At 61.7% G+C, this 13,004-nt stretch overlaps 3 protein-coding genes across 12 annotated transcripts in view; 2 read left to right on the plus strand and 1 right to left on the minus strand.

Moving 5' to 3' along the window:
- Positions 1-4,278, plus strand: APBB3 (amyloid beta precursor protein binding family B member 3; the record flags this gene model as incomplete). Its single annotated transcript, XM_084215621.1, is given in 14 exon segments — positions 1-49; positions 1,000-1,190; positions 1,509-1,585; positions 1,809-1,866; positions 2,047-2,187; positions 2,538-2,665; positions 2,738-2,751; positions 2,754-2,787; positions 2,870-2,984; positions 3,071-3,158; positions 3,297-3,380; positions 3,533-3,648; positions 3,775-3,957; positions 4,057-4,278. Coding segments are annotated over 14 exon segments (1,500 nt in total).
- Positions 4,279-4,368: 90 nt separating this feature from the next.
- SRA1 (steroid receptor RNA activator 1) lies at positions 4,369-6,073 on the plus strand. Its single transcript, XM_084215842.1, has 5 exons — positions 4,369-4,492; positions 4,734-4,859; positions 5,037-5,251; positions 5,436-5,544; positions 5,655-6,073. Exons 1-5 carry the CDS (start codon positions 4,468-4,470, stop codon positions 5,882-5,884), a joined length of 705 nt encoding a protein of 234 aa, XP_084071968.1. The 5' UTR covers positions 4,369-4,467; the 3' UTR covers positions 5,885-6,073.
- A 635-nt stretch (positions 6,074-6,708) lies between these two features.
- The window catches only part of LOC311159728 (ankyrin repeat and KH domain-containing protein 1-like), a 100,703-nt gene continuing 94,407 nt past the window's right edge, over positions 6,709-13,004 (minus strand). For 8 of the 10 annotated variants that reach the window (XM_084215969.1, XM_084215976.1, XM_084215975.1 and 5 more), the window contains 4 exons: positions 11,941-12,116; positions 10,877-11,041; positions 7,080-7,253; positions 6,709-6,922 (listed from right to left, as the gene is read on the minus strand). In XM_084215969.1, the coding sequence (XP_084072095.1) occupies positions 6,779-6,922; positions 7,080-7,253; positions 10,877-11,041; positions 11,941-12,116 (659 nt within the window). In that variant the 3' untranslated portion in view covers positions 6,709-6,778. Of the gene's footprint in view, positions 6,923-7,079; positions 7,254-9,920; positions 10,418-10,876; positions 11,042-11,940; positions 12,117-13,004 lie in introns of those variants that run through there. The other 2 variants (XM_084215973.1, XM_084215977.1) reach the window with 2 other exon arrangements.

Consider the following 13,004-nt stretch of genomic DNA (forward strand, 5'->3'; position numbering starts at 1 on the left):
ATGCTGGGCAAGGACTACATGCTGGCCATCGTCCTGGTCAACTGCGACGGTCAGCGCGGCGGGCAGGGCGGGCACGGGCGCAGCCTGCGGGCTCAGGGGCGGGCTGCAGGAGCGGGGATGAGCTGTGGGGCCGGTGCCGGGTTGTGGGGCCGGGGTCGGGTTGTGGGGCTGGTGCTGGGTTTCGGGTCCGGGGTGGGGTTGCGGGGCCGGGGTCGGGTTGCGGGGCCCGTGTCGAGTTGCGGAGCCGCGCCCCGAGGGTGGGAGCGGCGGCCGCGCCCGGCGCTGTCCGCGGTGCTGATCGGGGCCCGCGGCGTCCGGCCCGGCCCGGCCCCGCCGCTCTCCGCCCCGCCAAGGTCGCCGGGAGCCCACCCGCTTCGGGGGCACCTCCGTATCCAGGTCTCCCCCACGGAGCACCCCCACCCTCCCAGCCCCGGGAGCCCCGCCCGGCCCCAGAGCCGCGGCCGGTCGGAGCGCGCCGCCCCCGCGGGCCGGGCTCGCTCCGGCCGTGCTGCGCCACGGGCTCGAGTCGGTGCCCGCGCAGGGCTGGGGGTGAGGGGGCCACGGCTATCGCACCCTCCGGCTGCAGCCCCGGGGCACCATCCTCTGCCCGGACCCCGGTGTCTGTCCCGGCCCCTTTCCCGGCCGAGGGCAGGGGAACACTGGGCTGGTGGCCGCGGGCCAAGCCTGAGCCTGGGTGCCCCGCAGGGTTCCCGGCCTGGCAGGCCCGGGCTGCCCCTGCCCTCTGTGCCCTGCCGGGGATTCACTGTCCCCCCGGGAGCCAGCGAGGCAGTTCCCTGCACTGGGGTCTGCCACTGCTGCAGCCTCGCTGGCACCGTGCCATGTTCCCTCACCAGGCTCCTCTCCCAGCCCGTGCACCCAGCCACGCACCCAGAGGCCACCGCAGGACCCTTCTGCTGCTGGGAAAAGCTGTTGGCTGCTCGGGACGACTAGGGAATCTTTCTCCCCACTCTGTATCTCATACACTCCCTCTCTTCACAGACAACCTCTGGAGCGACCAGAGCCTGGAGACAGACCCTGATCTCCCACCAGGCTGGAGGAAAATCTGTGACTCTCTGGGTACCTATTACTGGCATGTGCCAACAGGCACGACACAGTGGCAGCACCCTGCACGCAGCACCGGCCCTGGAGGGCACACGGAGGCTGATGGAGATGAAACACTCCAGGCAAGGGTAGGGAATGTGGGCAGGGGTGTGAGGGCTGGTGTTGGATTTCACCCTGGCAGAATCCTGCTGAAGAGCCCTCTGGGCATGACTGGTCCAGACTCCCCTTGGAGCACCCTGTCTGTGTGACCCTGAAGTCCTGCTCAGTCCATTCATGTCTGGGGTTAAGCCCTTTGAAAGGCTCCAGCAGGCCCCATCCTGGTGCTCATCCTACTTGGACTTGACTAGATGCTCACAAGCTTGTTGCAGTCTGGGAGGGAGGGCTTCTACCTAGTGCCTCCTCACTGCCTCTCTTGCAGCTCTCACCCCTTTCCTCTTCTCTCCCAGGAATGCCAGGGCCCTGCAGCAAAGCACTCTGCAAAGGACCGGCCCATTCCCAGCCCCATGGCTTCGCTGTCCCGGAGGTAGGGCTGTCCTTGTGCTTTGCTGGCTTGTTTGTGGGCTGCCATTGATCCCTGAGCAGCGCTGGGTGCTGGGCCCTGGTGCTCCCCCCCACAGCAGCCCCCCATGCTGAAACCAGCAGGACCATGCTGGGCACCCACATGGGATGCTTCCCAGCTGGTGGTAGGGAGGTCTGCTGGTTCCAGGGCATCCTGATGCAGGCACTCACTGCCCATCCCTCTGCAGGCACTCACTGTCCTGGCATGGAGATGACTTCCAGCACAGCGCAGAGCCCGGCTCCAAGGTACTGCACCCGCCAGCTTCACTGCCGCATCGTGGGCTGTGCTGGCAGAGGAGGAGGAGGGTGGCAGCTGGCAGGGACGTGGATGGGAGCCAGAGCAGGGGTGACCACTGTGGCACGGTGAGGCATGCGGGATGGAGGTGGCTGTGCCAGGGCACTGAAGCCCCTCGTGTCTCTGCTCAGTGCTTTGCTGTGCGCTCTCTGGGCTGGGTGGAGATCCCCGAGGAGGACCTGGCACCTGGCAAGAGCAGCATCGCCGTCAACAACTGCATCCAGCAGCTCTCCAACAGCAAGGGCCAGGGCTCTGCGGAGAACCAGGGCGAGGTAAGAGCCTGGGATGGTGCTGCCAGCCAGGGTCCCACCATAAGGCCGCTGTTACTGAGGCTGGACTGTGCTGAAAAGGGGAGCAGGTGGTAGAGCCAACTCTCTACACAGGGCATCCATCTGATGGTCCCAGGTGTAGAGCAGGTGGGTCTGACAGGGCTGTTCCTTGGGAACAGTGCCAGGGTGCCTGGGTGGGTTCCCACACAAGGGAATGGTAACTGGGAAGGGCAGGGCTGACCCACAGTTGGGGCAAAGTTGGCTGGTGTGGAAGGGGTTTGCCTACACAGGGACTGGGTGCTGGGGATGCCCAGGCTGTCTGCCAGGCTGAGGGAACCCCTGCTCCTCTGCAGGGCCAGGACCTAGTGATGATTCTGAAGAAGGACACCATGAGCCTGGTGGACCCCCTGGACCGCAGCCTCATCCACCGCCAGCCCATCCTCAACATCCGTGTCTGGGGCGTTGGCTGCAACAACGGCAGGTGCCAGGGGCGAGGGCAGAGCTAGGGGCCAGGGGGGTGGCTCTGCCCACCTGGGGGGAGGCACCCCAGCAGTGACCTGTCCCCTCTCCTCCCTCCCACTGCCACCACGGCTGCAGGGACAGGTAAGGGGGCACAGGGGTGGGAGGCAGTACAGGCAGGGGGCTGCCTCTGTCGGGGTCTCACTGGCTTGCTCGTGGCGTGCAGAGACTTCGCCTTCGTGGCCAGTGACAAGGACACCTGCGTCCTCAAGTGTCACGTCTTCCACTGCAATGTGCCTGCCAAGGGCATCGCCAAGGCTCTGCATGAGATGTGCTCCAAGGTGGGACTCAGGGGCCCCGGAGGGTGTGAGCACGGCCTGGGGATCTCGGGGGTGAGGGGAGGTTCCGGGATCCCCGTCTCTTGCAGATCGTGGCCGAGCGAGCTGTAGCGAACAGCAGGCTGCCCCGCGCCGCCACGCTGGAGCCCATCTCCGCCGAGGACCTGCCGCTGCAAGGTACCGTCCCCCAGCGCTGCCGGCTGCTCCCCCTGCCAGAGCCCTCTGGCTTGCCCGGCTGTCTCCCCGGAGTCCTTGGGGACGGGGGGGAACACAGCGGGGGACACAGAGGTAGCCCCCACTCTCCCGTCCTGGCAGTGGATATCCTAGAAGCGGTGAGGCAGTCGATGCAGACCTACGAGGCGCTGTACATCGGCAGCCTGCCCGTGCCCAGAGCCATGGGTAAGCGCCGCTGCTCCCCCGCAGCTGGGGGACGCCCAGGAAGCCCCTCCGTGCCGCGGGGCAGCCGGGCGGCCGTGCCCTGGCCCCGGGCGGCTCCTGCCCGCCCCTCGCCCGCAGCCGGGGCCGATGGGATGGGGCGTCCCTCTCCCCAGGGATGGATGTGTTGAACGAGGCCATCGAGAAGCTGACGAGGCGCCCTGGGCGGGAGAACTGGACGCCCTCCCTCATCTACGTGTCCGACACGGCCATGAGGGTGCACCCGGCGCAGGTGGGGAGGGAGCAGGGGGCCGTGGCCGGAGCGGGCACGGCGCTGGCCCCGGCAGAGCGGTCCTGGGGGGCGGCAGGGCTGCCCGGGCGGCGGCCAGGGGTGGACGGGCCCGCGGGGTCCCCGCAGGAGCCCGAGGAGGCGGCGCACATCTGGGAGTGCCAGGTGCGGTACGTGACCTTCCTGGGGGTGGGCCGGGACGCGCACACCTTCGCGCTCATCGTGGACACGGGGCGACGCTTCCAGTGCGCGGCCTTCTGGTGCGAGCCCGACGCCGGCACCATCTCGGAGGCGGTGCAGGCCGCCTGCATGGTGAGCACCGGCGGCACCGCGGCCGAGCACGCCCAACCCTTCGGGGGCCGGCGTGTCCCCGGTGCCGAGTGCCCCGCGCTGCCTCTCGTGTCCCCGCAGGTGCAGTACCAGAAGTGCCTCGTGGCCGCCACGCCGGGGGCGAAGGCGAAGAGCGCGGCCGGCCGGGGCCGGGCCGGGGCGGCGGCCGCGGGGGAGGCTGCCCGCGGGGCGGCCAAGGCGGGGGGGGGCGGCGGCGGGGCGGGGGCCGGGGCCCGCAAGCGGGGACTCTTCTCCTTCCTGGAGGTGTTCCGCCTCCGGCGGGCCCTCCTGCACAGCCCGTAGCGGGCCGGGCCGGGGCCGGGGCCGGAGCCGGAGCCGCCGGGGAGGAGCCCCCGGCCCCAACCCCGACCCCGGCCCGGCCCCGGCCCCGAGCGCGGCCCCCGGCGGGGCGGGGACGGGCCCGGCCCCGCCCCTCCCGCCCATCCCCGCCTCACGGGCCGGAAGGGGCGGGGCCAGGCGTGACGTGGCGGGATGGCGGAGTCCTACGTGAAGCCGGGTGAGGGGGCGCGGGGCGCGCGCGGCACTTCCGGTGCGGGGGGGGGGGTCCCGGTCCCGGGACACCGCGGGTCTGCCCGGGCGGGGCCGCAGGGCCGCGACCGGGGATCGGCTCTGCCCAAGTCCGTGTGTGGGGGGACGACGGGGCCGTTCCGGGTGCGGGGAGCGCCGGGAGGGACGTGCCGGGGGGTCCCGCTTGGCGCGGGGGCTCCTCGGTCTCACGGCGCCCTTCGCTGCTGCAGGGAACCAGGAGCGCGGCTGGAACGACCCCCCCCAGTTCTCGTACGGGCTGCAGGCGCAAGCCGGGGGCTCCCGCCGGACCCCGCTCACCCGCCGAGCCCCCCCTCCGCCCGCGGGGGCACCCCCAGGTCAGCACCGCGGGGCCCCCACAGCCCCGAGCCCCGGGGGCCGCTCCGCGGGAACTGCGGCCCGGCTCCCGCAGCCGCGGTGCTGGAGGCGGCGGAACCGGGGCTCGGGGCCCCCTTTCCGCGGGGCCCGGTGCCAGCCGGGTCCGAGCTGACGGGCTCGGCGCCTCTGCCCTGCAGGTGCCCCCCCGGGCCCGCCCAGTGCCCCCGCCGACCCCGCAGCGCCGCCCCCCCGGGCGCTGGGGCCGCCCCCGCAGGGCTCTGCCGGCGCTGCCCCGCGGGCCGAGGGCCGGCCGAGCGCGGCGTGCCCGGAGCAGGAGGAGTGCAGCGTGTCCGCCGACACCGTCCTTGCCCCGCTGCGGGCAGCCCTGGACGCCTGCCGGGCCACGGTGCAGGTGAGGCTGCGGCCCCTCCCGCCGCCCTGACCCGCGGTGTCGGCGGGAAGGGAGCCGGGGCAGCCAGGCAGGGACTGCTGCTTTCCAGGAGACCTGAGGGGGGAAGAGAGCCGCCCCTGCCCTGGGGCTCCCCGGAGCTGGTGGGGGCACATCCCCCTCACTCCCAGCTCACCTCTGCTTCCAGAAACAAGTGTGCAATGACATCGGGCGGCGGCTGACAGTGCTGGAGGACGCGTGGGCTCAGGGGAAGCTGTCGGCACCAGTGAGGAAGAGGATGAGCCTCCTGGTGCAAGGTATGGGGTGAAGGGGGCCGCAGCCGCACCAGCAGCAGGCCCCGGGGCAGAGGCACCCGCGGGACGGCGGATCCTGCGCCCCTGACGGGGCTGTCCCACTGTCCTGGCAGAGCTTCAGCAGCAGCACTGGGATGCAGCTGATGAGATCCACCGCTCACTTATGGTGGACCACGTGAACGAGGTGAGCCAGTGGATGGTGGGCGTCAAACGCCTCATCGCTGAGACGCGGGACCTGCCCACCGGAGAGAGGGACGGCAGCGCTGACACTGAGCCCGCGACCGAGCCCGTGACTGAGCCCGTGACTGAACCTGCGACCGAGCCGGAGCAGGAGGAGCCCTGACACCAGGGACGGGGCTGTGGACTGTGAGTGGGGCAGCCCCTGCCCAGGGCCACAGGCAGGAACAGGGCCCCTGCTGCTGGAGGGAGTCTGGGCACCCCCTCTGCCTCCCAATCCTCATCCAGGAAAAGGGGATTTTAATCATTGCGACATTTTAGTGGCGATTCATTATGTTTAATAAACAGCACCAACCTGCCCCCTCCCACAGTCTCCCTGAGGGTTCTGGCACTGACAGGTCCTGGGGCTCCCAGGGTCAGCAGGAGATGGGATTGCTGGGTGAGGCCATGGCTGCTTCATCAGGCTTGGCCATGTCAAGGGAAGAATTCAGCATCTGGCTGGAGCAGTCGGTACTGTGTGTCCCTGCTGCACTGGCTGGCAAAGCTTGGCCCCCCCATCTGGCAGTGGGGGGCCTGCAGCAGCCCCAGGGCCCAGCCCTGCTGCAGGAGGGGTCTGGGCTGACTGCAGAGGCTGATGTACCAACAGCCCCTGGCATGACCAGGGTTTGTGCTGCAGCCACAGCCCTGGCTCCCATCTGGGCACAGCTCAGAGTCTGGAACCCAAGAGACCTGGGTGACCTCAGGGGGGTCCAGGGACAGACACATGCCCAGTCAGGTGTTAACTGTGCTGTTAACCAGGCCATCTCGTGTTCATGGGATGGCCTCACCACCTGCCTCCACCAGAGCTGACAACAGACCCCCAGGCCCTCACCACTCCCCACCTGCAGGGTCACCCTCTGCACCCTCCTGGTGCTGCTCACCTCCCCTCCCTGGGGCGAGGACCCACTGAGCCCTGACAAAGACACACACACCATGTTAGCACAGGGGTTTCACGGTGTTTATTGATCAAGCATGAGCTCCTAGGCAATTGCACCAGCCACTTGTGCTAGAGCCTGAGGTGTCACACGTCCATCCCCAGCATCAGAGAGGGCTGCAGCCAGCTGGTCACGGTGCCAGCACCTCCACGAGGCCCAGGAACAGGCCCAGCCATGGCCTGGAGACGGGGAGATGGAAACTCAGATGTCCATCTCAAACTGGTCTTGATCTGCAAGGGCATGGATGGATACAGGACCAGGGTTAGGATGGGGCTGGTTCGGCAGACACGGGCAGGCGAAGGGAGCAGGAGCTGGAAGTGGGGCCAGGCTGGGATCTCGCCTTGTCCCTTGCCCCATGGGCAGGGGCCGTGGCCCTGGGCTGCTCACCTGGCATGGCCTCTTCGCTCTCATTCTGCTCCTTGAGCTCCTCCAGCTTGACGAGGCTGGACTGGGCCAGGGATGTGACACCGGGGGTCTGGGGCAGGCAGCAGGGAGGGGTCCTGGCCGCGGGTGAATTCTTGCACTCCAGCAGGAACTTGCGGTCGCAGATGATGCGGGTACCTGCCAAAAGCAGGGGGCTGTCAGGCACTGCTGGCCTGGCCACCCCCGCCCCTGAGTGCCTCAGCCCAGAGCAGGGGGTGGGACCCAGTGCTTGGCCATGGCTCATGGACACATCTGGTTCTGGAGCCACCACGTCTGGCTTCCCACAAGGCAGCCTGTGACACCCATCCTGCTCAGCAGCTATTCCCCACATTATTCTTCCCCTTCAGGCTCCTGGAGCTCTGCAGGATGCAGCACAAGGGGGTCCAGCCTTCCAAGGGCTACCCCATGGTGGTCAACACAGGCCACCCCTGTGCTGCCTGGAGGACAGGGCCAGTCCTGGGGCACACAGCGAGGCCCCAGCCTGCTGGCCAGGCAGCAACAGCTTCGTGTGGCACCCTGTTCCAGGGTGGAGCAGCAAGGGCTGGATACCCTCAGTGGGCACCTTGGAGACCCACTGCCGTTTTCTCAGCCAGCCACCTGGTGCTCCCTGCAGGAGGACAACAGCTGGGTTTGATGGGACACCTCCTCCTCCAGCCTGCTGGGTGTGCAGTGTTCACCCGGGGCACATGCTGCCTCCTCCCCATGCTCCAACTGCCTGCCAGCAATGCCTGAGGTGGCACCAGCCTGTGTGCCACATCTGTGGCCCTGCTGTCCCCTGCCCGTCCCTCCCTGCAGCCCAGCACCAGCTCCTGGCCAGGCTCTGGCAGAGGGTGCAGCCCAGGGTTCCAGGGAGCCCAGAGCTGCTGCCCAAGGTGCCAGTGAGCCTGGAGCTCCTGCTGGGCACTGCAAACATCTTACACAGCCCACACCTGCCACAGCCCCGCAGCACCGGGCTGGGCTCTCACTCCAGAGCAGCTTAACTGAAGGCACAGATAGAGCCAGTGCTCACAGGGCAGGCACCTGGGGCTCAACCCAAACAGGGCCAGCTCAGGAATGAGGCACATGCTTCCATGAGGACAGACAGCAAAGGAAAAGGACCTGCTCAGTGGCTGACCCAGAGGGCCAGAAGGGGGAAGGAGGACAGGTCTGGGGGAGCCCTGCCACCCAGGGCTGGTGAACTCAAGTAGGCAAAGACTCTGGCATTAGTTACCCCCACACTTTCTCTGGATCCAGGCAGCCTCTGCCCTGAGGGACCAGCACTGCACTCACCAGCCCCCTGGCACTGCCACCAGCTCTCTCCCCAGAAGCACAAGGTCCTGCCTCTGCCTGTACCCCCCTGTAACCATGGGGCACTGATGGTCTGAACTTTGAGCAGGATCTTCCTACAAAACCTTGGGGTTCCCTTTTCCACTTTAGTGGAGGCTGCTGGGGCCACTTGGATCTGGTGCCCAGAGCAAATGCCCATGTCCTCAGGGAAGGAGCTGTGCAGGGCAGAACCCAGCAAGGGACCTGTGCAGCAAAGAGCTGCCTACGTTAGGCAGGGCTGGGGTGGCCAAGGCTGCTCCAGGGACAGCCCCATCCCCATCCCCATCCTGGGTCTTGCCCCCTGGTGTCATGGAGCAGACTGTGCCACCCACCCTGGGGCTGCAGCCCTCCAGGATGGGGAGACAGTGGCTCCCCAGGATGGGGCAGAAGGAGGTGGCACTGCTTGCTGCAGTCAAGGAGCACACAGAAGTGGGCACCCTGCCCCTGCACCTGCCCTAGAGCACACACCTGCTGCACCACAACACTGCTTGTTTCCAGTACAGCTGCTGCTGACACGTGTCCCCTGCCCATGGCAGGGCTTTGGACTGGGTGACCCTTAAGGCCACTTCCAACACAAACCTTGCTGTGACTCATTCTGCGTGTATGTCCTTTGGTGTCAGCACTACCACTGGGGCAGCAACAGTTCAATTTTTTTTTTGGAATTTCATCCTCAAATACCAAGAACAATATCCGAATAAATCATCCAGTAGTGCTGCTGAGGTTGATTTGCCTGTGGTACGTAGATACTGCTTGTGCACTTTGGGTGTTCAGTACTTCTTTATGCTTTAACTGGGGAACTCTGCTGCTGCATGCAAGGATTTGTCTGGATAAAGTGGAAGGAGCTGAAGTCTCCACCTGGTCTGAGATTGATCCATTGGATTAGACACTACGTGCACTGGAGAACTGCTTAAAGAATGGATGCCAAGTAGTTACTGCATTGCTTTGGAGCAAAAGCAGAACTAAGCACAGTCCAAGTGCAGAAAGTGGAGAACTGGGTCAGGAGTTAACATTCATCTTAAGCAGCGTGCAAAAATCCTCTTCTTCCTCACAGAAGGCCTGAGGAGCTCTCAGCAGATTTACAGCATTACAAGAAGCTTACAACTGAACCTATTACATATTCCTCTAATGGGAAGCACTTTTCTAAGATCTGCTTCTGGGCAGGTGAACAACCCTGCACTCACCTGTCACTGTTGTCAGCCCTTCTTTGCAGCCCTGAGCAAAACCTGATCTCTCAGGTGACACCTGCCAGAAGTGCCAGAAGCAGCAGAACTAATCCAGAAGGAAAAGACCATACACAGAAGCAGGTTCACACCAATAAAAGGCTCACAAGTGGCAGGGGCAAGGACTTTGCAGACCCCTGTGGCTCCAAACCCTCCCAAACCTGACTGTACCCACGTGCTCAGTACGTGACCCTGGGGAGATCTGTCACCAGGCATGGCAGCAGCTGCTGGGGACAATAACATACAGCCCTTTCCAAAATTCTCACACACAACCTATAAATGCTGTTTGCCTTTTATTGAGTATTCAGGTAAATATTTCACATTAATACAGGCTACATAAAGTAGAGCCACTATACGACATGAAATTTACTTAGCTTTTCCTTGTAAGTCTGTAAACAATTATACAGGTATTACCACCCTAAAAGGTCAAAATCATGTCATCAGCTAGTTCTCTGCTGCATACAAGGAGCATTCAGTAGTGTTTAGCCAAAAAGCACTAGTTTTGTCTGATTTTTAAGTTTGAAGTGGCTAAACTAACTGGAGAACAGAATCAGTTTGAATAGGTAAGTCAATTTGTTCTTATACAACGGGCAATTGAGATTCCATTGTTACAGCCCACAGAAAATCTCTTAGTTAGGCACATGAAAAAAATCCCCAGGGTTCTTCAAGGTCATAAAGATTCCCAAACCAGGCTAAAAAAGGACAGACCCCCTTAAATCAGTTGACGTACTTGAGATGCATGTTTCCAATGTGAGGTGCCCAGGTGCCAGGCCAAATCTACAGCAAGAAATAAAAAGACAAATCTATTATAAAAACAAATAAAGGTTCCTTTAACAGTGTTTTACCACTGAGGGTGAGCATAAGGCCTCCCTCAAAATACAACCAGACTGTCCAAAGGCAGGAGCTCTTCAGCTCTGGCCAAGGTCTGACTGACAACCTGCAAGGTGCCGAGTATGGAAATAAACCCTCTCACTTGTACCAGTCCATTACCTGGCTGAGCAGTCTTGAAATGCTGCTTGTTTTACCTGGAAGGTTTGGTATCAATAGCAACATGGATATTTTGTGAACACATGCACACACACACACACACACCCTGTAGGGAAAAGTCATGCAAACAACCTCAATCCTCGTTTCAAAGAACAGAAAAAACCAAACGTGTCACCCAGCCAAAACTGGGTCTCACAGCACCGCATAAAGCCCCAGGAAAGCACAAGTGGGAAAAGACAGCCACATTACCTGCTGAGCATCAGTACATTCTGTTGAGTTCTGGACAACTTTGATCATGGGATTCCAGGCAGGATCTGGAGTATGGAGCCCGTTAAAGAGGGGCCCTCCTGGGCCATCTGCCAGCTGAGGGTGCGAGGGTATCAGAGTGCCGCCGTACATGGAGATGGGCAGGCCCTGAGGGGACAAAGGAGCACTGGTGAGGGACAAGGGGAAGGGTGGCTGTAGGAGCAGGCAGAGCCAGGTCACCTCCATAGGTAATGTTCCACTACTGGCAGGAATCTCAGCACTGTGGGACCACTGGGGCAGAATGTGGAACACAGTGATTTCAGAGCTGGAGATTCCAGCCAGCTTAGCCATGTCTCTGAACTCACACCAGCAGAGGCTGCAGCACACACACAGTTTTCAGGTAAGCCCACAAAGCCAGGCCAGCAGCTGAACACTGTGACCTCAGTGTTCCTTCCTCTCTGCAGCACAGGACAGCCACAGTGCACTCAGGGCCGCACTGAGCCGACCAGACCGGGGTCAAGATCTTCTCTAATTCCTAATGGCCATCTAAAATAATTCTGCCTGTTCAAAAAGGGCAAGTTACAGAGCAGCTTTTTGCAATTAGGAGAATTCTTTTCCTCTGTGTGAATGGCTCTGCTTTGCCACGCAGATGCCAAGACCACGTGCTGTGGCCCTTTCTGAAACATGCTGGTAGTCCTCTCCTCCTGCCACTTCCCTAAGGAAGGTATGAGGTATTGGGGCCGTAATTTGTGCTGAAAGCATTAAGCAAACTTGTTATCACCCTCAGGAGCTGGGCAAGCTTTGTGAAACGTTTCCAGGAGACTGAGCTTCTGAGAGACGAAACACTGAAGAGTTATAAAGGCCTTCAACTACTGACCAGAGCGTATCTGCAAGCTACAAACTCTGGCTTTGTTTAGACCTGCCTCCAGGGATGAAAGTTCTGGGATGAAAGAAGGTTCAGGATTGGGGTAACAAGCGGTGGCAGCAGAGGCACACATAGGGTGAACAGGCAGATGTAATAAAGCCAGACCCTGGCCATTTCATAAATCCAACTCTCTGTAACTTACTTTAGAAAAATCCACAAAACTATTTGGCATAGGTTGGTGGAAAATATTCGAGGGAGCCACTATTCCAGAATCATCTCTCTCCATTGGCTGATGCTGAGAAAACGTGCCCGGGTCTGACAGCTGCTGATGCATTGGATGACTTCCCATGACAGGCTGAGACCAACCCGACAAGCCTTCTGCAAAGAGATGAAAAATGGCTGATGACATTCACTGCAGACACTCGAGTAGAATTCAGCAGCTGCACACACCTAAGGCCACCCAAAGGCACCCTGAAAACACACAGCCACAGAGGGATCTCGGGTATCCAGACAAGGGTGGAGAAGATGGGGACTACCACGAACTGCGAGTTCCACATGTCCACTGCAAAACGGCTAAAATCCAACAGAGCTCCCAACACTACCTGTAAGCACATACAAGCTTTTCTTGAAAACACACAGCAATGCTGAGACATGAGTTAACCAAAGTGTGGAGGGCTTCACTGAAGCATAGAACAAATGCAGGACTCAAACGTTTGTATTGAAAGTTACCAATGGAAACACTCTACACCTCAAATGCTGCACCTCCTCCTTTCCACAAAATCCAACTACCAGGAAACTGAACGTAAAACTTCAGCTGTTTCAAAGTCATTCTTTGGGAACCAAGGCTGCCTGGAACAGAAGTTATCCCATACTGTTCAAGAGTCATGAGGAAATCAGTGCAAAAACCAGCATCCACAGCTCTGTGTCCCTGGGTGCATCAGCTGCACCTCAGCTGACACTGTAAAATGTGAGTGGAAAACAAGAGAGAACCCTGGACAGAGAGAGCCAACAGTCAGGCCTGGAAACAGCCCCCTTAAGAGAAAGAAATTCTTTACTCTAAGCTCTGGATCATTCAGAGGACTCTGTATGAGGTCTCTGCACCACTTCAGGCTCGCATGTGCCTGGTGACTTGATCCACCAGCATCAGGGCAAACCACAGCGTTTCCATCGACCTGTGCTCTCCCATCACTCCCACCAGCTGTTCCCCGTGGGAGTGCAGACCTGGAGCTCTACTCCTCCTCTCCAACCCTCCTTCCAGCCACAGTC

This window comes from Fringilla coelebs (genome assembly GCF_963513975.1).
Source record: "Fringilla coelebs genome assembly, chromosome: 15".
Lineage (NCBI taxonomy): Eukaryota > Metazoa > Chordata > Aves > Passeriformes > Fringillidae > Fringilla > Fringilla coelebs.

What these genes read in the sequence shown, in the direction of transcription:
- SRA1 (XM_084215842.1), top strand. Translation starts at nt 4,468, where the DNA reads ATGGCGGAGTCCTACGTGAAGCCGG. An exon ending in GCCCGCGGGGGCACCCCCAG is followed by an intron (nt 4,860 to 5,036) that starts GTCAGCACCGCG and finishes TCTGCCCTGCAG; the next exon opens with GTGCCCCCCCGGGCCCGCCC. An exon ending in GATGAGCCTCCTGGTGCAAG is followed by an intron (nt 5,545 to 5,654) that starts GTATGGGGTGAA and finishes CTGTCCTGGCAG; the next exon opens with AGCTTCAGCAGCAGCACTGG.